General features: G+C 44.6%; 1 protein-coding gene across 1 annotated transcript in view; it reads left to right on the top strand.

The window, feature by feature from the left end:
- The window catches only part of SATB2 (SATB homeobox 2), a 131866-nt gene that overhangs the window by 84191 nt on the left and 26176 nt on the right, over nucleotides 1-21499 (top strand). Inside the window, exons 7-8 of the mRNA XM_075029283.1 lie at nucleotides 6792-7004; nucleotides 11737-11892. Of these exons, the coding sequence (XP_074885384.1) occupies nucleotides 6792-7004; nucleotides 11737-11892 (369 nt within the window). The remainder of the gene's footprint in view (nucleotides 1-6791; nucleotides 7005-11736; nucleotides 11893-21499) is intronic.

The raw sequence follows: 21499 nt of genomic DNA, 5'->3' as shown, positions 1-21499 counted from the left end.
GTGTGTAATGTGGCACAAGCAGCGTTCTGTTGTACTCGCAGGAAAGAAGGCAGTCTGTAAGGGAAGTGCTTAATTTAATAAATTGCAGATTTTTGGTACATGGGATATTTGTTCCAACAGTGGGTTTTGCACTGCCCAAAATTTCAGTTTCAATTAACTTAATTGTATTCAATAGGCTGAATGAAAAGATCTTAAGTAGCATGTGAGTCAGGCTTTTAGAATGTGTGCTTGTAGGAGGCGGCTGCTGCCTGCTCAGCTGATGCATAGGAGTCCTGAGCCCTGGAAGCAAATGCACGGATATACAAAGTGTGCGTGAGCTGTGCATCTTGCTCATTTTCCGGCATATTTCAGTATAAAGGTTTGACATGCGTGTCATATAAATGGTGGCACTTTGTGGCTGCAGGTGGTCGGTCTTTCTCTGCCTCCTTTTCCCCATGCATCCACATTCAGCTCCACATGCACATGTCTTCCCTCATAAAAAGAGATACCATAATAAAAAAGAGGCTTTATTAAACTAATGTAATAAAGGCATTTTCTTTGAGGATTTAAACACTTCATTTTTAATAATAAAAATCAAATTGTCGTTGTTGCACCCTGTATAAGTTTTATTCAAATCAGCCTCTAAATGCTTTGTGCCTAAGCAGCTCTCTCTTGAGATGTATGTATTTTAGCGTTAGTTAAATGAGTTTAAGAACGAGGCTCATACTCTGGCTGTAGGCAGTGAATCTAGAGATCAGGAGATTTCTTTTAAATGAGGGACTGATGTGATGCATTCAGCTACACTGAGGGGTACTGAGAGACAGCTGGTCTCCCATTCACACCGATGGAAAACCAGTCAAAGTCCTTTGAGTTCTGAAGTTCATATGAACTGACACGAATGTGGCACTGCGCGTTTTGCCCATTGAGACAGAAGAGTTGGTCAGGGAACAGGGTGCAGACACGGTTTTGCCTGTTGGAAACTGACAGGATGGATATGAAGGTGCTTGGTTTGGCCAACCACTCAAAAATTGCCACTGATTAGCTAAAACAATTTTGCTTAGCAAAATTGAACTGGACACGTTGCCAGAATAAGCATTTGTAAGAGACTTCCAGCACTTCTGCTTCATATCCTAGCTGGAATTAGGAAGAGATGCAAGGGAAGGGAAAGAAAGCAGTGAGCATTTGAAAATGAGCTTGAGTTCTAAGAAGCCTACAAGTACTTCATATAGAAGTTCTTGTCAAGTGCTGTATACTTAGAGGCAAAGAAAAGTCTTTTTAGAATTGTTGAATGTATCTTATTCAGCCCAGAAGACAATACTGAAGGTGGGACTTGGAGTAAATGCAGAGAGGCAAAGATGTCATGGTAAAAGCCTGCCTTGACGTGAGAAAAACACAGTGGGTGGAGGCACTTTATTTCCTTGAAGGGTCATGAGAAGTTGGTGCTTCTGCTGCAGAGCTCCCCGGGCTGACCTGCCTCCTCTAGCTTTCATTGCAAGTAGCAGACAATTTTATATATGGTCATTTTAGCCTGGCAAAATCAAGGTTCTTGTTGTCTGCTGAAGGTACGATTTTAGCGCAGTTCAGTAGGAATGAGTAGCTAAGCAGGGGTTTCCTGAGTGCTGCCTTCCATGGCTGGAAATAGGCCTTGTGTGCTGAACTGGGATGCTGGGAGGGGACAAGTTTACATCACTGATAGTTAAGGTTCAGATATTGAATTTGAGTAAATCCATACATTTTCTGATCCTGATCAGTGTCGCAGCTGTACCTGATGGGAAGCAGAATAGCTGTTCTATTGAGACTGTCAGTTACAAGTACTGGGCTGAAAGTACTTGGAGCTTTAAGTACTACAGGAGCAATATTTTTCTAGTATTTCAGCATTTTCTCTGTTGCTTTTGGCAATAGCTGAAGTATGGAGAGGCACAAATAAACCGAAAGTATGAAAAAAGTGTTTATGCTTTTTTAGTCCTTCATATATATAATCTCCTTATGCAGAACATAAAAAATGAGGTTTAGCACATTAGTTGGGTTTATTTAAGTTTTTGCCTTGGCCAGCATTTCGATTGTCCAAAGCCTGTTTGAACCTTTTTAACCTTAGTGCCTGCTCTAGTAGACGCATTGCTTAGGTCTGTACGAGGGGGAGCACAGCTCCCATCCAGGCCATCGGACCTGACACGTGTGAGGTCCTGGCCGGTGCTTGCGAGTCTCCTGCTGCCTGATGGCCCTCACCCTCCTCTGTCCCCAGGACATCGGTGTCTGGGCTGCACTCCAGCATGACCTCCTCACCCCCATCCAGATTGCTTTGAAAAGCTCTGGTTGGAAAACTGTCCAGTGTTTGGTCACTGGTAGTGCAGTGTGCTGTCCCACTGAGATCTCATTTACACCCTTTCCAGGTCTGAGCCAAAGCCCTTTGGGAAGCAGGCAGAAAGGCTTCGCTCGCCTTCTGTGGGCTTTGGTTGAGCCTTTGTGTTGGCCTCGAAGGCTGGTCAGTTGGTCCTTTGGATGTAGGAGTCCGTTTGAATAACATTCGCTCTACATTGTACTGCATCGTTTTTCAGAAGTTGCTTAAAAAAAGATTTCTTGCCCATGAGGTTTGGGTTGTTTGTCCTGGAAATCCGGTAGTTAATAAAAATAAAAGAAGTGAGTTCACAAATGGAGTTTCATAGAGGTGAGTGCAAAGCAAACCTGCATGACAGCGACTATGCTGGCTTGAAAGACTGCATTTCAGCTAGTTTGAAAAAACACTGTCAGAATTACTCTTACCTTAAATAGATCCAGTGACTTCTTTATTTTGATTGGACATGTGCTCCTTTCTCCACCGCTGGTATTATTTTTGTAAAGTCAGTTATGGATCCAGTGTGTAATTTTAAAAATGGTGCAAGTTCCAAGGGTAGACCAAACTGTGCCTGCCCAGAGTCCTCGTCTTGGAGTGAGTGCACACCTCATTTGTGAGCACGGCCTATGTGAACATTAAAGTTTTCACCAGTTGCCTCTTCAGCAGCTGGTTTAAAAATGATGCACAGGAGTGAAAAAACAAAGATATTACCAAGCTACATGTCCTAAAATGTATTCTGAGAGCTGTGTTTGGTATAGAAGATCTGTTTGGCTATTTAAAATCAGTTTGAGACTTTCTAGTCCCTGAAGATCTTCTTTTCAGTTTGCAGAGTTGGTTACTCTGCAAACTGCCAATTTTTTAATTTTTTAATTTTTTTTTTTTAATATGTGAGACGTAAGTCAGTCAGAATGAGCTAATTTAGCCAATGGAATTTTACAACAAATGTACGAATGCTGTGGGTTTCCCTCCCTCACCCCCTCCAGCAGAAACATAATTTGCAGAAACGAAAACAGTCCCTGGCTGGCTTTAGGGTTTTCTCAAAAATAGAAACAGTAGGGTTTGTCTGGCTGGGCCAGTTTCCTCACCACACACCTGGTGTATATCACTTTAAAAAATACATTATGCCTCATTAAATTACAATTAAATGAAATCATGATCATTTGTTTTTCTGGAAGGAAGATGTTTTGCATATTGAAAGCCTAATTTGTTGCAGGTGACAAAAAGGCTGAACAGATTATTTAATATCACTTTATTTTTTATAATGTTGCTCACTGGTTAGTTTGTGTATACTTCAGTAGCTCAGAATTACATTATTGTAAACGTTATTGCTCTCCAGATACTCTATTTTGTCATCCTACCCTATCACTCGGCTATCTAGCCACTGTTGTTTACCAGCCTTGTTTCTCTTCAGTTGCAGGAGGACATGAGATTTTTCCCTCTGAGTCAGTTCTCTTATTATCTGTCCTGCTGTTCACATGGTTCCTAAGCTGCCAGAGCACTTGGAGGAGCTGCGGAAAAACCCTCTTTGCAACCAGGTTTCCTACCTGTGGGCCTGGAGCGGGGTGTGGGGGAGCACGGCTCGGCCCCGGTGAGGAGCTGCCCCCGGGAAGGAGCTAGTCCCTCTCCCTGGAGCAGCTGCCTGCATTAGGAGATGAGGCTCCCAGCCTGGTGATTGAGCAGCAGCGAGGCAAAATATTGCTACATTCCTGTAGCAGAGATGAGACCCTTGTAGAAGCAGGAGGCACAGGCTAGGGTTCAAAACTACTGAATCTAGCCCATGCTAAGCTGTTTCTGGTGATGAATCAGAGCCTCCAAGCACAAGAGCTGGTATCTCAGGCAGCGAGATACCTCTTAGTGCCATGACCAAGCCACTTACACCTGTGAGCCTCTGATTTACATAAGGAGTCAATGACTGCACTGAAGAGTAATTGCTGGCATGCTTTCACATATGTTTCTGCTCTCCATTTTTGAAATTAGACCATAAATTTAGCCAGGCTAAGATGGGAGGGAGAGAAAGCTGTCTTAGAGTCAGCTCCGGTAGCTTTCAGGTGCCTTTCTTTCAGCCTAAACTCAGTAATTTTTTAAGTTGGTCTTTTCTATAAAAAAAAAAGAAGCTATGTATCCTTTAAAAGACCCCCAAAATTAAGAATTTAGAGAATCTGTGGAACTGATATTTAATTTATTTACCGCATTTCATTTATTTACTGCATTACAGTCATTTCCACTGACTTTAAGGGAAAATTATAGTAGGGACTTGCTGTATTGATCTTGGATTCATTCAAGTCATGGCTTCAAGCTTCTGTAATGTCCTTTTTTGGTTAATCTCCTTCAGTCTGTGAGCCTGGCAAACTTTGGAAGGCTTTTCAAAATGTTCCTAGCTTCTCTGAGGGGTGGTAAACCCTGAGGAAGCAGCCAAGTATGAGCATGCAGTTGTGTTGAGATCACAGAGAATAGAAGAGGCCAGCCCAGGGCCAGCTCAGCACTGCACCTTCTTCAAACTTCTTCCCAGTGTAGACCTTTTTTCACCAGCAGGCTTCTCTCTCCGATCCCATTTCTGACTGGAGGGTCCCACCGTGGCTCCATTCCAGCTCCAGTCCTTCTGGTAACTACTCTGATAATTGCAGGAAAATGTAATTGGGAATCTCTTAGCTTGATTACGTAGATGAGGAGCTGAAAAAATGGAGGTGAGCAGCCTACCTTCAGGTTGTGTGTGTAGCTTGTTTTGAGCACTTCTGCATCAACGCTGCTGAAGTAGAGCTTTCATGTATGTGTTTTAATGTAGGTGTTTAATAGCAGATAGCAGATAAATGCAGATACAGATAAGTTGTTGCTGGTCTGTTGGTTTTGTCAGGAAGTCTGGTAAACAAGATCAATATATACTAAAAATGTTGGCATTTGGTTAATTGGCCAACTGTCGTGGCAGTGTTTTAGCAAGGCTTTTTGGAGGAGACTGCCTGCCTGATACAGAAGAAAACAAACTAAGACTAAATATTACAGGGTTTTGACTATGTGGTTGTTTTCTAGTAACGTTCTTCTTACAAGAAAGGAGTAAGCCTTGACTATACTTTTGAGGCAGCTTGCCTCAGTCGTGGCTGTAAAAAAAAAACTGCAAAATGCTCATGTCAACAGCGACAGCTAAATCGTGTCTGGGGCACTGCAGTGTGCCTTTGCACGCAGTTGCTGAATGTTGCTTCTCTCAGCAGTAGGTCGAGGTGAGCTCTCCCAGCTCCCACTGGGATTTCACATGGTTTCTGTGGCCGGCGTTCCTGGGAGCAGCAGTGCAGAGAGCCTCTGGGTCACGGGGAGCGGGAAGCGTATTGGACTGCTCAGGGAGATGTATTGGCAGAATAGCCTTTTAAAAGAATGATATTTCTTATGATATATACCATTCTTATGATATACCTAGTCTCGATGGGCAGAAATGATCCCTCTCTGCTTCTTTGCACACCAGTACTTTTAAACATCTATAGTTCAGGAAATTGCTGTTACTGCTTTTTGGAGTAAAATACCTATTTGTCAAGTGTCGGATGCGAAGGGGTGTCGGGGGGAAACTGGTGGCACACACTGTCCTGGTAGCTTCTGTAGGCTCTGATCCAGGCTTGTGTGTTGTGCCTTTAACTTCTAGATAATCTTTGGAATTGTTGAGTGCGTACAGCTATGCATAAATTTAATCCTATCATTAGATTTAAGCCTCTTTTAATGACATTTTCATCTCTCCAACTCTTTTTTTTTTTTCTTTCTTTTCCCTTTTTTGGAAGTGCTGTGCTGGTTACCTCCTGGAATAACGACTTTTGTAAAAACGAGATGAATATGGTGTTCATTCATGGTTGCAATGTGAAGACCGTGGTATTTTAAAATGAGGCGTGAAAGAACAGGTTAAGTCCCTAAAGCTAGATTCTAGGTCTTTATTATTGCTCCATTTTTCTCCTCTCAGAAATGACTGTCCAAACCAAAATGAACGGACTGTAACATCAAAAATGAGCCAAACATTTTTCTTTATAAACCTCCTGCACTGTTTAAATGTCGAAACTAAATTTACCAACCTTGGCAGATTTGTCAAAGATGAACAGGATTGCCAAGTATTCCCAGCTTCAAGTAAAACGAGAGAGAGAGAGAGAGATCTAACAGCTCCTAAAATATTTGCAGCAAGCACCTGGTGGTAACTGCAATTTCTTCTACCCAGTGCACCTACCTTTCTATCCAGCATCTCCATACTCAGAAGCTTATTACAGTGCCGGAATAGGACAGTCCCAAAATAAACCCCAGCCCCCAGAAGAAAAACACTTTCCTACAAAATATCCCCTCTGGGAGAGCCCATGAGATTCTGATGTAGGTTCTCAGTATTGCAACCCAGCTGGTTACACTAAACAAACTAAAACAAAAAAAACCAAACCAAACAAAAAAAAACCCCAAACCCGACACATGACAGGGCTTTTTTTTTTTCCCTTTTTTTTTTTTTTTTTTTAATTTTTTGAACCAGGGCTTGTTGTCAGAGATCCTGCGTAAAGAAGAAGACCCTAGGACAGCTTCCCAGTCCCTCCTGGTAAACTTAAGGGCAATGCAGAATTTCCTCAACTTGCCTGACTCGGAGCGGGATCGTATCTATCAGGACGAGAGAGAGAGAAGTATGAACCCCAATGTGAGCATGGTGTCTTCAGCCGCCAGCAGCCCAAGCTCCTCCAGAACCCCCCAGGTAAGCTGCGATCCCTTTTTACTTGTTTGTTGTGTGGATTAGTTCAGGGAAGGAGTTCTCCTCTGCCTTCCCCTCCCTGTCTGTTGCCCCCCTCACCCAGATGAGTTGTGGAAATCCTTTTGTAAGGTTTTGGAGTGGCTGTTAAGAGGCGTTTAGTGGATTTCAGCAAGACATTGTGATGATGATTCTAGCTTTAATCAATGCCATAAATGCAAAAAAGTATGTAACATTAGTGCCTGAAAGAGTGCATGTGGGCATTACATACAGGCTGTTGATATATGTCCACTAAACGGCTATTATAGAACATATTACAGAAATACAGCGCACATAACTTTTTATCTGTGTCCATTACATTCTGCAGAACACAGACGAAAATTTCTGGGCTTGTGGAGAGGTTCATATATGTTGCAATAAAAAGTGTGTAGTGAACAGAGGTCAACAGTGAGTTAGATAGATGTTGCTAGAAACCAGCGCACTCCGTATCCTGCATAGCAAATCACAGTCCTTGAGTTAGATGTTTACACCCGTAATTATTTGAAGTACAGAAAGTAGAGATGGGCAGGGTGCTGGGCAGGAAGATGATGCTTTACAGCTCTGAACAAGCTGTCATATCATTGACTTAACTGCATGTGTTTATTAACGTGCTATTGCCGCCCACTTCCCTGGTAGGTTGTTCCTTTGCACTAAGAAAGAGCATCCACATACTACACTGTAGTAGTCATCCCCCCCTTTTATGAGACTGCTCACAGTCCCAGACATATACTCTGAAAAAGCGAGGGTGCTTGCACAGAGGTGATGATTAACTCCCGTCACGACATTTGCCTAACTTGAGTTTGAAATTTCTGACTGTGCAGACATGAGGGGTCAGTTCTAGCACTTCTCTTGATCTTTCATAAATGGGCCCGTATAACCCTCGTCCTTTGGTGCTTTCGCAGTCACGTAGTCTGCAAAGTCTTGGGCTGTGTTAGCCATGCTTATAATAGTATTGCTGAGCACTTCTCGTATTGAATTCTGTAGTCATAGCTGCTAAAAATAAGTAAGCTTGTGGGGGGCATAGTTCTACAAGCAAACTGATCATCCTTAAGGAAGGTGTGTTGATTTTGTAGAAACTGTTGAGCTTGTTCAGTTTAACCCAGTGTTTGGGTGCACTTCACCACAATACATAATGTAAAGGACTGTTTTCACTGAAAGCAAGCATAGCCTGGCAACCCAAATTTGACACTGAATTTTTGTTACATAGAAAACTCATTGTATACCTCTTATCTTTTTTAGTCACCTTTGAGTGAAAATAAAATTATAAAGGGAACTGCTTTCATGTTTAAGTAGTATATCCACTTTCTGCTTTTGTATTTATTCATGAAAGAATTAGCTTATTCCTACTTATATTTATTGCATTAGATTTTGCAACTGGAATCAAATAACAGAAGGAAATGGAGAGTTTAGGTGCAATCCGGTGAGAATAAAAGTTGGATCTGTTGCCTCACCTCATTCCTCTGTTGAAATATGACATTTTCCCGTGTCCTAGCCACAGCTAGAACATCATTTAAAAGTACAGAAATTTTGCCCGGCTTTTTAAGAGCTAAGCGTTGCTAGAAAACCATACTCTAGAAGTATAAAGCAGCCCATCCTTGCCTTATTTCGGCCTGAAGAATCCAGTAGAATATTGTGAGGCTTTTAATCAGCAAAAGCAACACACAAAGGTTTCCGTACCCAGTGCTTGCCTTGTGCCCGCTGGATAACATTTCCCCAGCCCTCAGAGGGCCAGCACCAGTCAGCACAGGTGCTGTTTTGACAACTTGGACACCTCTGCAAATGAGGCTGCTTCCCAGCTCCCGGGCAGGCAGCACGGCGACTGTGCTTCCCCATATGCCCAGTATTAGTTCTGATGAGACAAATGCCATCCTCACGTGCAGCGCAGCGATTCCCGGCAGCGTCACCTCCCCAGGCAGGTATGTTACCTACCCCGGAGCGGGGTGCTTTGGGGCAGCAGCGGTAGGAGCTCTACCGTCCTTTCGGGAATTGTGTTTGAGTGCCGGAAAAGTTGGTGGAATGGCGTTTGGAAACACGGTTTCCATAGATACCGATCTCCTGCAGCAATACTTCCGGGAATGGCGCTTGGGTGTGCGGGGTAGGAGGAGAGCGCTGGCAGGTACCTGTGGAAGTGCTGGTGCTGGGGCAGTCGTGCAGGCAGGTGCGAGGGCACGCGCAGTAACCCGGCTCAGCTCTCCCTAACTCTGAGCCAGCCCCGAGCCCCTCTCGTGGGGTGTCCCCTGCTCAGGACCTGCCCCAAGGTGAGAACGGCAGACTGATCCAGCAAATGGGTGCGAGTACCCTGGGGAAGAGGCTCTGAGCTGTTCGGGGTTCTTGCGTGCAGGGCGAAGACCAGCGGTAAGGGCTGGGTTTCAGCGCTCTGACGCTGTGGTTGCAAACGCTTCTTTCTTTTTTCCCCGGTGTTTGCGATGATGCATTTCACTAATGGCAAACTCCTTAATATCAAGACCAGTTTTGAATCTAGGCTTCTAACATAAAATGCTTCATTTTAGTGACTGTGATGTTTTGGTTTGGTACTTGCCTTACGTATTTTGGTGATTAAATAAAAAATGGTGCAGCTTTCAGGGTGTGTGGGGCAAGCTTTTTTCTGACGTGTGGCTGCGGAGCTAGTAGTGTAGGAGACCCATGCGGGACGAAGCTATATTTTAAATCTTTCTTTTAAATGCTAATGTTGTTGTTCTCAGGATCTCAGGCCTCTGAAATGGCCTTTGAGGCCGTGGTGACCTCGGCTGCTGCGCTAGCCAAAGGCTCCAGCAACTGGGAAGGCTTTTTTTATACCCGTCAAAGCACTGCAGGGCCTTTGGTAAAATTAAGCTCCATTAAATGAGTCCTGACAGACTTGGACAGTCCTCTTCCTTCCCATGATCTCTTTGTTGTTTTCTTATGTTTCCCACAATTGCCCTAGCTCTCATCTCTCTGTGAACATTGAATTTCAGAGCGTGGTGTCCCTGTCAGTCCCTCCGTCGGGCTGTACCCCGCATGTGTTCATGGCCTGTGGATGGCGGCGGGTTTAGCACCGGGACACGGGGGGCTGCGGTCTGCCCCAGCTGCCGTCCACCTGCCCCCGCCTGGACGTGGGGGGCTAGCCTTAGCAGGAAAATCTTAGGCCCTTTCTACGTGGGTCCTGCCTACGACAGGCAGGGAACAAGCCCAGAGGAGTGCCTGCTGAGCTTGGGGGGTAAGGAAAGGGAGAAGACAGAGGTTGGTTAAAGCTTTATGTGGAAGCCATAGGAAGAGTGATTAGTCTAGATTGTTGTCTTGATTGGGTTTTGGCTCCGGTATTAAAGTGGCCTTTGGTACAAAAAAGACACTAGGGAGAGGAAGATTTGCAGGACAGCAAAACAGAAGGAGAAGTTCAGAAGGTTTGGTTTTGCCTAGTTAACCTTCCCATTAACAAATAGGCATTTGGGCATGCCTGCCTAGTTAAAAATTAACATTAGATGTACTCTAGCAGGCTTCAACTCTGGCACAAAAACAGGAGCCAGCTGAAAAGGTTTATAATTGGGCCAAATACCTGAATCTCACCAGGGTTTATGGGAGGTTTGGTTCTATCGGGAAGTGTGAGCTTTGCCACCTAGGTTGTTTTGTTTCCTAAGACGTTACATCTCAAGAGAAAACAGAAATGTTTTTATCAGTAACCTACATATTTCCCTTAAAAGGCGTAAGGGGTACAGTGATCAGCCCTGGCATCTCTCCTCTTTGAGCTTCAGGAAAGCAAATGAGATCTGTCTCTCCAAGGGGCTGCTGGTGCCGGGAGTGCTCAGCAAGCATCGCACCGCCCTTGCTCCCACGCCTGCCATTGCGTTCTGGGGACCGCCACGGCCAAGGGGCTTTAAAATAAAAGTCTTGTAGCAGCCTGCTGAACTGTACTGATAGAAGCCTTGTAGAGGTAGTCCAGCCCAGGGAAAGTACTGGCAGCGTCCGTTATTGTCCTTCATTTGTCACAGAAGCTGATGGGAAATCATTCAATTAAAAGGAGTGCAGCGGAATACACAAAATCTCAATATGAGTTTAGGAGAATGAGGGCAGCACATCAAAGGCATGCCAAAGCCCAGCTTTATGAAATGATTTTTTTTTTTTTTTTTTTTTTTTCATTTCCACTGATTTCCTAGGTGAAATTAGGTGACTGTCTGGCTAGCATAATGATGATAAGGCTGGGAAACCATACATACTCAAATGACATACATATAGTTTTAATAAAGGATGAGGGAGACTTGAGGGAGTGCATTAAATTGAGTAATAATTTATTATTTAGAGACCTCTACCCATTTACTCATTTTTTCTGGGAGAATTGGCTCTTCCTCCAAGGTGTAGGCCACTTTTAGAGAGGGGGGGAGAGCGTAGAGGCTGGTGCCTCTGCCGCAGTAGCTAGCTGGCAAAGCCAACTTCAGCGTCTGCCTGCAGCCGAGTGCCCTGGCTACCTATCCTGTTGTTGAGCTGCTCAGTAAACATGCTGGGAGAGGGAGAGGGGGAGAGTTGACAAGGCCTTGCATGTCCTATAGGAATGCACTGCAATTATTTCCAATCACAATTAACCTGATTAGAATAATGGACAGGAAGTGTCCCTCTGTAGCTAATGCAGTTTGGCATCAGCTGACTGAAATCCTTTGATAATTTCTGCACAGATGGCTGGGCTGAAAGCAGCACTTTTTTAATTATTATTTTCATGGTCTCTTGGTAGGCCAAAACCTCGACACCAACAACAGACCTCCCCATTAAGGCGGATGGCGCCAACGTCAACATCACAGCTGCCATTTATGACGAGATCCAACAGGAGATGAAAAGGGCCAAGGTATCTCAAGCTCTGTTTGCCAAAGTGGCTGCCAATAAAAGTCAGGTGAGTGGTAGAGGGGATTTCGTTATTGCGGGGCTTTTGGGGGTTTTGTTTTTAAAGCAAACTCTGGGGTTGGAACTAGACCCATCTCCTCCTCCCACCAATAAAAATACATCTGTTCCTACAATAATAACAATCTTCATCTCTGGGGAACCTGTCGTGTTTTTGGCTTTTGCCTGCTTAAGTGGTTTCCTTTTCCCTTTTAAAATAGGCTGAGGAAAGGATCAGCTCACAGCCAAGCTTTTTCTCCACCTTTGTACAAACACGCATGTCTTTTCCCACTTGTGGTATATAACTTACACCTCTGCTAGTGGGACAAAGACCTTTCAAAATGATGGTATTCTTCTCATTTGGCAGGTAAAGAAATTGTTTTCTTAAGTGATTAACTGAGGGAAGGCAGTGGGAAACCGCATATTAGGCAGGTGTTTCCCTTTTTTTGCATGTTGCATATGCTGCATGCAGTATTGCCATGTGAATAATTCACATCAGATCCAATCATTTTTACAAAAAGGCATGAGAGGGCATTGCAGTGAGTTCTCGATTAATTTCCACCTTGGGTGTAAAAAATACATGTGGGCAAACCTAGATCGGAATGAAATTCTTGAAGAGAATCCATTAATTTAAAAATTTCATCCAACTCTTTAAAAAAATATAATGCACCAGAAGGGATTTTGTGGAAAGGAGGACAGACAGAATTTTTTGTAGGAAGGGCAGCAAGTGGGTTGGAGACCGTTGGAAGGAATTGTTTACTCAGTGAAGAGGGCTGCTTCTGATCCTGGTTGAAATCACTCAGTTGTGCTAGGAGAGGGCATCAATATGCACACAAAAATGCACAAATGTGTCTGTGACAATAAGAGAGTGGGATAGAAGTATTTATGTGCATGCACTCTGCAAAATACATACTTTCTTTTCCTCTGTGCAGGGAAACAACATTGTAGTCATTAAAGTAGATGTAAAATAAGAGGTTGAAAGGCATATAAACAAAGCATCAAAGGCTATCAAAGCACATGGGAGAGCCTTGTCCTTGTTACAGGTATTTGTGCCCAGACACATGGAGGTCTGATTCATTTTTCCTTCCTCATTTTATCATTAATTTTCTTTGCCTTTTGCTTTCTCTTATCAGGGTACAGGGGTTACAGTCCACAACCCCTCTACCCCCCAACAAAATCCCAGGCACAGTATGAAATACATAAAAGGAAAATACCGTGGAACCCTCTTAAACTGTTAAATGCATAAAAATCTCATGTACCACATGGCAAAATATAATGAGAACTGGAGCTGTTAAACGAATAAAGCTGTTAAAAGCATAATGCCACTTGGCACAACTACTGTGCATTTAACGGTTTTCCACTGTGTAATAAATGACATATGTGGTAAACGTGCAGTAAATATAAAAACTGCACAATTGATTTTGCAAACGTGCCCCTTATTCTTTACTCCATGCAGATATCAAAGTTCCACCCAGAATCCGGACTGGACAGCTTTTAATAAGGAGTGTTTAACACAGACTGAATGCCAGCTTCTCTGAGGTTTGGCTTAAAATTGCCTGCAAGCTTCCTGTCATTATACCCAGAGGCTTCTTGAAATAGAGAGGGTCTGAACCACCCAACAATAATTTGGGTGGCTCACCAGCTTCGGTCTGTGCCAGCTTGAGTGCGCTTCTCTGGCAGCATTGCACACCAGTACCAAAACAAAAATAAGCTCCGTAGTCTTTCACATGGAAAAAGAACGGGGCAGATTTTGAAAGCCAGATGCAAAAGGTTAAGAACAGGATCCACAAATGTTATTGTTTAAAGCAAAGTTACTGCACATGAAGGTTTTGTTTCTTCAGCAGCAGCGAATAAAGAAGTGTTTCTGAGGCCGATGTTTCTTTTGTTTCACAGCCCTGCCAAAGCAATACTGGCTCCCTGGGATGACCCAGCATTTGCCATGCTGAGATGTCATAGCGCTCTGCTGGAGCATGAAAATGGTTTATGGAGGCACTGGAAGGCAGGGACAGAGAAGCCGTAGCCAAGAACCATAGCGATACGGGGCCTCCGCCTGCCCCAACGCCCACCTGCGTGCCTGCCCCCCTGGCCTGGTTTGGGGTGTCTGTGGTGTCCCACCGCTGGCTGGGGTGCCCTGTGGCCAGGAGGAGTGCCAAAAGCAAGGACCCAGCTGCTTGTCTAGGGGAGAGCCACCGGCATGGTGGGATGGTCGGCGTGTCGCCTTAGGTCTAGCTTGTCTAAAAACTGGCGGTGGGGCTTTCCCAGCGCTTTGTGCAGGCCAGTTGTGGCAGTTGTACGCATTTCTGGTGAAGATGCTGCTGATTTCAGCAGCTGAGTTACATGGTGGGAAGTGCTCATTGAAAACTGCCCATGTTTGCAGAAGAGAGAGTTTGAAAGGGGGGAAAAAAGAGCTAGTCTGAGGGTTTGCTTGGACTCTCCGCCAAGGTTCGTTCACTTGCTGTTCTCCGCAGGCCTGGCTTGTGTTGCATTGGCTTCCTCTATTATTCCCTCACCCCAGACTACTGAGAGGCTTCCAGTTTGCTAACAAGGCATGTGTTATGTTGGGCGCTGCTATTCTGTCAACAGCAATCCACGGTGCTGTGAGATCTTCACAGTTTTAGCAGCCAGTGAATCTCCGACAGGGCTGTTTTGACATTTTATACACAGGGCTGTATGTCATGTACCCAAGAGAGCATCCCGAGCCAACGGAGGCCTCATTTCGTCTTCTGTCTTCGTACAGGAAGAGTGGTACCCACTGAGAACAGTTATTGCAAGCGGCATCATCTACTGGTGGAGTTAATTGACCTCTAATTTAACAAGTAGCCATCTTTATTCTTAAGTCATGGCAGAGTCTCAGTTCAGCAGCTAAAGGGAAAGGCAGCTGCTAGAAACAAAGGTTACAAATCACAGAGCTCACAAGTCAACATAAACGCAAGGAACAGGTCCTCACAGAGGTACCAAGGTAGTATGATGAGACTTCTTTAAGGGAATCCACCTTCATGAAGATCTCAAGCCATTCATTTTAGACATTGACTTATTCATCACTTATTTACCTTAATATGCATTTTATTCCTTGCAACTTACATCTAGACATTTTTAGTCTTGTTTGTGAAGTGTTGTGCATCCCTTTGTATTTTTGAAGGCAGCAGGAGCTGAGGGGCTCAGCGCCCTCCAAACACAGCCTCCAAAGCTGTCATCCTGTTTTAGTTGCCAGCTGTTAGTGATGTACCCACAGGACAGCATACTTCTCTGGGGATGCTGCCTGCTAGTGCCCTTTGTCCTTTAAACGGCTAAACCTGGGACCTGTATTATCACATTGGGAGTGTTTCTGAGTGTGGCCAGAACACCAGGATTTGGTTTCCCATCTGCGCTTTGGGGTCTCCTGGTTATGTTTAATTCACAAGAAGATGGGTTTCCAGTGCGCCATTTCAGAGAGTTTCAGGTGGCCTGTGTATCTCCAGAGCTTGGCAGTGGGGCAGGGAGAGACTTTGACCTCAGGTTGCTTCAGGTTTGGACTGTCGGTCTTGAAAACTGGCTTCTACGTCCAGTTCTGCAGCTGCTCTGCAGTACAACTTCAGGAAAACCATTTCCCCCGTGACCATGTGCCAGCGCTTCTGTAATAACTGTGCAGCAGCATCACCCCCTCTGACCTCTGCTAGTGAGAGTCCTAGCAGAGGCTGTGCTGTGCTCAGCAGACATTTTTTTCTTAGTCTGTGCAAAATGAGTTTAGGAATATAGTTCTGTTCGTAATAAACAGTCACTATCAAAATAAACAGTGGACATAGCTGGCTGGAGCCCTTGTTGACAGTCTGAGTGAGAGCAAAGTTTGTATGAACACGGAGACTGAACTTCCCACAGTTCTCCCGGGACAAGAGACTCTCCTGAATCAGGCTGGGGCGGTGTGGGGAAGCAGGGCACGTGCAGCTGGGGATCTGCCCCGGGCAGGGCACATGGAAGGGTTTGGCCATCACCCGTCCAGTGAAAACAAAAAGTTAACCCTTGAAACTGAAATTCTTCCTCAAGGGACTGGAATTGGTTCCAGTTGCACCACAGTAAAGCAAGAGAGACAAAGCTCAGTCTCTGGTTCGTATCTTTGCCCTGTTTAAAAATGAACAAACAAAAAATAAACTTGTCCAGGGGGTGGGGGCAGAAAAGCCCTTCAGTTGAGGCCCTTCAGGTTAAGAGAAAGCCAGGGCTGTGGATGGAAATCACTACGACAGTTCGTCGCCTTTCCTCCGACTTTGCCTTTTCATGTTGAGATCCCTGCCTCGTTGCCAGGATTGTCTGGGAGCCTGTTCTCTGGCCAAGGGAGGTGTTAGCCCCACAGTAGCAGCCCATGCTAGATGGGTCTCAGCACCATGGCCACCTGCCCACGGTCTGAGAAGAGAATAGAGGTACTGCGGGAGGGATGAGCAGCGTCACTCTGGGCAGGGTTAGCTCTAGAAACCCCTTATTTTGTCCTTCCCTCTCCTTCCTTCCCAGCTTAGATTCCCTTGTATTCATTTGATATGATGGGATGCCTTCTCTCCCCCTTGTAGCTTATAATAGGTATTTTCTGTGCCCTTAAACTAATTATCTTCCAGTGATGATGAACAACAGCTAGAACAAACAGCTGGTGGTGAAGATGTGTAGCGTACATAGTGTATGCATATAGGGCACTTCTTTCTGCTGTAGCATCTCGGTGCCCTTATGATGATGTGAATCTCTACAGCTGGGGCATCTGTTGTGCTGATATTTTGGTGGTCTTGTTACATATGGAGGAAATACAGAAAGACGTTTCTCTCCTTGATGGAACTTAAAATTTCTTTGAAGTACCTTTGGACATCAGCTCTTTTTTACAGACTTTTCTATGCGGTCACAGTGTGACCCCTCTCCAGGACAGCATCTGCAACAGTGCGTTAACCTCTCAGCAGCTGAGCGAAGCAGGGACAGTTGCGGAGCTGGGGCTTTGCTCAGGAAGTCCTTGGCAGAGCTGGGAGCTGATGGCAGGCTGCTTGCCCTAACCACAAGCCCACACTTCCTCTCCAGCGTGGGGAGAAGCTAGTTTGAACTTGGCATGCTGGAAATATCCTCAGTGCACAGCATCCTTCCCTCCGAGGCCAAGAACTGTAAGCAGGCTTGGTGTTCCCATGAATCTAAGATAGGTCAGGGCTCATGTACCTCATTCATTTTTTGGTACTGTTTTGTGTTTTATAAGGCTCGTGAGAAACTGGCCCTCAGGAAAGTGCTTTGCATTTTGCCTTGCATTTTGGGGGGAGGAAAAGTACCAAGCGTTTCAGAAAACCCAGGCTATTGAGTGATTAACCTTGAACTGTATCAAAATGCTCCAAGTAAAGCTTCTCAGGTTCAGTCCCCCTCCCCCGGCCCTCATCAAGAATTCATTGAAGCCATGACAGAACTCTCCATTACAGTTAGTCTTTTATCCATTTCAGCTTTCTTGATTAGGTTATCTTGAATCATTAGGGGGTTTATTTATTTTAATAGACACTTATTGGATTCATGGAAAGAGAGTTTGGCGACTAAGGAACAAGAGCTGAATATCATCTGGCTCATTTCACACTGCAGAGAGTCCCAAACTGAGCAGAGGGAAGAGAGGCTGAGGAAGTTTGTCCAGAGGACTCCTGTGATCCCACGTAGAAAGGGAGCTTTCTCTGGGGAACGCAGCATTTCTTTCTTACTCTTTCAAGACTTGCATCAATCATTGCTGCTTTTTTTTCCTTTTGTCACATATGTTGACATTTTCTGCACTGATGATGTGGGTGAGGAAATGGCCTTTTACATTTATTTTTGAGATTTATTCCTGAATCACTTTTACTAAAAACTCTTCATTTGCCTACTCATGCTTTCACTGGAGACCCTAGAAAATGTCAGCACAGAAAATTAACTGTATTATCATTATTATTATTATTATTAATTTCAATGTAAGTGCGGGGAAGCACAAGGTCAGTTTAGTTGCAGTTTTATCCAGGCTCAAAGTGCCTTGTGGTCCAGCCTGAGCAGAAAGCCTGCCTGTGACAAAGTCACCGTGGACACCCAACTGCCGCCTCCTGCGATGACTTTCAGTAGAGATGCTGCTCGAAGTGTAAGCATTGGGCCTGTAGCCCCAGCCTAACTGAGCCTGAACTCTTCCCACATGCCTTCTAGTCCTTAATCAGAAATTTGGTCCTTGGCTGACTGCAAGTCAGCAGATCTGCAGGAAGCAGTTTTGGGGGTCAGGATATTTGTGCACAGCTTCATTGAGCACTGGAAAACCTGACCTTATTGTAGGCTGGTACCTCTGGCTGGTGGAGCAGCCTCCCTTGCTCCAGGGTAGGTCTAGCAAAAGTGAAAGGGTCAAGCTGCTAAAAAGGGCTCAGGGATAAGTGACAGAGAATATGGCTCGTGATTGCTGCACCAGCTAACTGTCCCTCAAGGGGGTTTGAGTGCGCCAAGGCTAATGCTTTGGTGCAGTAAGCACGCTGTTTCTTTAACAGCATAAAAGCACAATGGGAATGGCTGGCTTCCTGCAGATTTTTGTTGTTGTTTGCTTAGCTATGTGGAAATGTATTTGATTAGGAGACAGAGAGAGAGGTTAAAAATAGGACATTAATATGATATTATTTGTTTTATCAAATAAAATGCTTAGAAAATGTTTATCTTGTCTCATGAGAACAACAAAAATAGAGGCCAGCACTTTGCTGCAGCTCTCTTTAATGAGCTAAATTGGGCTGCATTCTTGATGCCTCTAGAAGTTTTGGGGTGAAATGAAGGAAGTTCTGAGCAGAATTCCTTGTAACCACAAGCACTGGGTGTGCCTGACTGTAGAGCCAAAAGCATCCTTTAATTGTGCTGTTTTTCCTCCTCTTATTTTTAATGGAAGACATTCCCATTTGAGAACCTTAGGAGCTGACATTAAGGGCCAGATTCTGCCACCCGTATTGACACTGGCACTTATCAAACTCTCCTGGTAACTCTGTGGCAGTCAAGGGGGCTGTTTGTGCAGTGGCGCAAGACTTAGGATGTGCAGGGGAGGCAGGATCAGAAACACGGTGTATCGGGGATCTGGGGAAGGATGTGTTATTTGTTAGATTTTCAGAATATGTTCACAGAAGTTGAATTTACTTGTAATGCAGTGAGCTCAGATGTTGTGGATGAGTGGGGGGAAAAGGTGGTGAGATAGCGTCTCCTCCTTCACTTTTCCTTCTTCATGCCAATAAATGTAGCTATAGATGAAAATTCACTGTGAATGGCTGTAGCTCCAAGAATTTCTGTATGTTAGTATTTCTTAAATGAAATAATTCTCCTGGAAAGCTCTGTGTAACATACACAGACCCAAAGAAATAAATAAAAGAAAATAAAAAAAATTGCAACCAAAAAACCCCAAGTTGAGATTTTTAACAGAAAAAGGAGATTTTGTGTATTAATAATTCATGAGTTCTCATTGAACATGCACGAAGAAACGGTGCTATTCAATAGAGAATACTGTCATCTGTCACTGTTTTATTTGACATTTACACTTTTTTTTTTTTTTTTTTTTGCCTGGTACTGCAAAACTTTCTTGGATGGCGTGCTAAGATTATTTAAATAAATAATTAAAAAAATCTGATGCAGACTTTTCATCTGTGCATGGGGAAGGCGGTTACTTGCAATCATGAAGAATGTGTGAGTAAGCTGCAGCGCTGTGTTTTCTCACATATTAGGCAAAGCTATCACCTAATAAGCAGCCCTATAGATGGATAGATAGGGTCTTGAATGGTTGGGCGAGAGAATGAATGCTTGAATAAATAAAGGGAAGGATAGGAAAAGAGCAGTGAAAGGACAGCTTTGGTGCAAATAAGTGTACACATGGACACAGTGGGTACACGTGTGTATGTGTGGGGGTGAGCGAATAATGACTGTTGTGAAGAAAGCTGCCACAAATACATTGCCATTGCCGTTGCAAAAATAAATATTTATAAATGGCACTGGGGGAGATCGAGTCCCGCACAATGTGAGAGAAGACAGGGCATTTAGCACAATGACAATTCAGAGTTAGGCGCACCTTGCAATTTCTTGCTAATATTAGGCTCATGAAAATCTTTCTGCTCTGTAGGTTAGTTATTATTTATAAAAATCACAGAACCAGCTGATACATTCATAAGCTAATTATTGTAGCAGCTGGGTACACATGGTGCAATATGTCTGAGGCTGTGAAGTATCACAGATTTCTTGGGGCCTGCTGTGGTGGGGGTGTGCTGTTGAAGGCTAGATCCCTTAATCTGATCAGCCAAGCAAATACTTTGTGGGGAAACTGGATTAATATCTCTCTAAATACCACGGATGTGCTTCACCTTCAGAACCAGGCTCCTTTAAACGTGCCATTAGCTTATCTCCTTTGGGGAATGGAGAAGTTCTCAGGTGTCCTCAGGATGGCGGGGCCTTTGCTGGGTGCCTCCCTTTGCCAGAAATTAATTTGGTTTGCTCGTGTCTGCACACATGGTCACATTGCAGTCTAATCTTTTCCCTAATAGCTCCAAGGTCAGGACCTCGCATGTTGCCAGGCAAATTGAGCGCTATCCTTCTTAAAGACTAATGGCAGCGAGTGCCTAGTCCATAATGAGGCCTGTAGTGTTGCTCTAAGTGATTGTAATGAGTTCTGATTATAACGGGACAGATAAATCAAAATGCAGCAGTTGCCATCGGGCTAGCCGGTCCAACTCCGGGAAGGGGAGGTGGCCCCGCTGGGCCGTCCCCGGGCTCTGCAGCCCTCGGGAGAGCCCCAGGAGCCGTCCTTCCCCGGGCCTGCCCCGCACGGGGCTCCGGCTCCACCAGGTGCAGGGTTTTGTGTGTATTTTCTGCTAAACGATTGGTCTTTATGCTGCAGCATCCCTCGGGAGATGTTAAACATACCTGCTTGAAACATTTGAAAGAGTTCAGTTGGAGACTTAATCAGATCACTGAAAACAGGGAGAAATGGGAGCTTATTTTTTCCACAGATGGTTTACTTTCCGTTTCAAAAATTATTTCCTTTGTATGGAGGAACCCCTGAGAAAACACTGTGGAGCTTGGAGATTTTCTTCCTCTCTTTTCTCTGTAAGAGTGAAAGTTTGGGGGGATTTCTGAGCACAGGAAAGGGAAAGAGGAGAACTGAGGGCAAGGGATGTGGCCAAACCACATTAAAATGCAGACATCACCTGGCTGAGAGATTACCCAAATACCAGTCAAAACACTTGGAAAATATAATACAGATTTCCCCCCCCCCCCCCAAGTAAATGATTAGATATCTTGTTTTCATCCTTGCCTGCTCCCCCCCCCCCCCAACCCTCCTAGTTTATTGCAAGAAAAGATCAGGTCTGCACAAATGTGGCCTCTCACTTGTAAAAACAAGGCAGTGTTGTGTTACAGATTAGTTTATAAATCCCTGGTGGCTTCACAGTTCAGTGCCTACAGCTGCTGCAGATGGGCCTGGGTTTTTGTCTCTTCGCTGTGCTGCAGCCGGCAGTTGAAGGAGAAAATGGAATGATCAGGTTATTAACATGTAGGCCGTGAGGAAGAGGCTGCACAATGAGAACAGCTGGTGTTGCTGTCTTGGCTGATGCAGCGGAGATAATCAAATCTTGCCTTTTTTGGGGGGTGAAGGCAGAAGACACAGTGGAGAGTAAGAC

The sequence above is a fragment of the Buteo buteo genome, chromosome 5 (genome assembly GCF_964188355.1).
Source record: "Buteo buteo chromosome 5, bButBut1.hap1.1, whole genome shotgun sequence".
Lineage (NCBI taxonomy): Eukaryota > Metazoa > Chordata > Aves > Accipitriformes > Accipitridae > Buteo > Buteo buteo.
The sequence above is the reverse complement of the archived record's forward strand: the minus strand, read 5'-3'. Positions and strand labels throughout refer to the sequence as shown.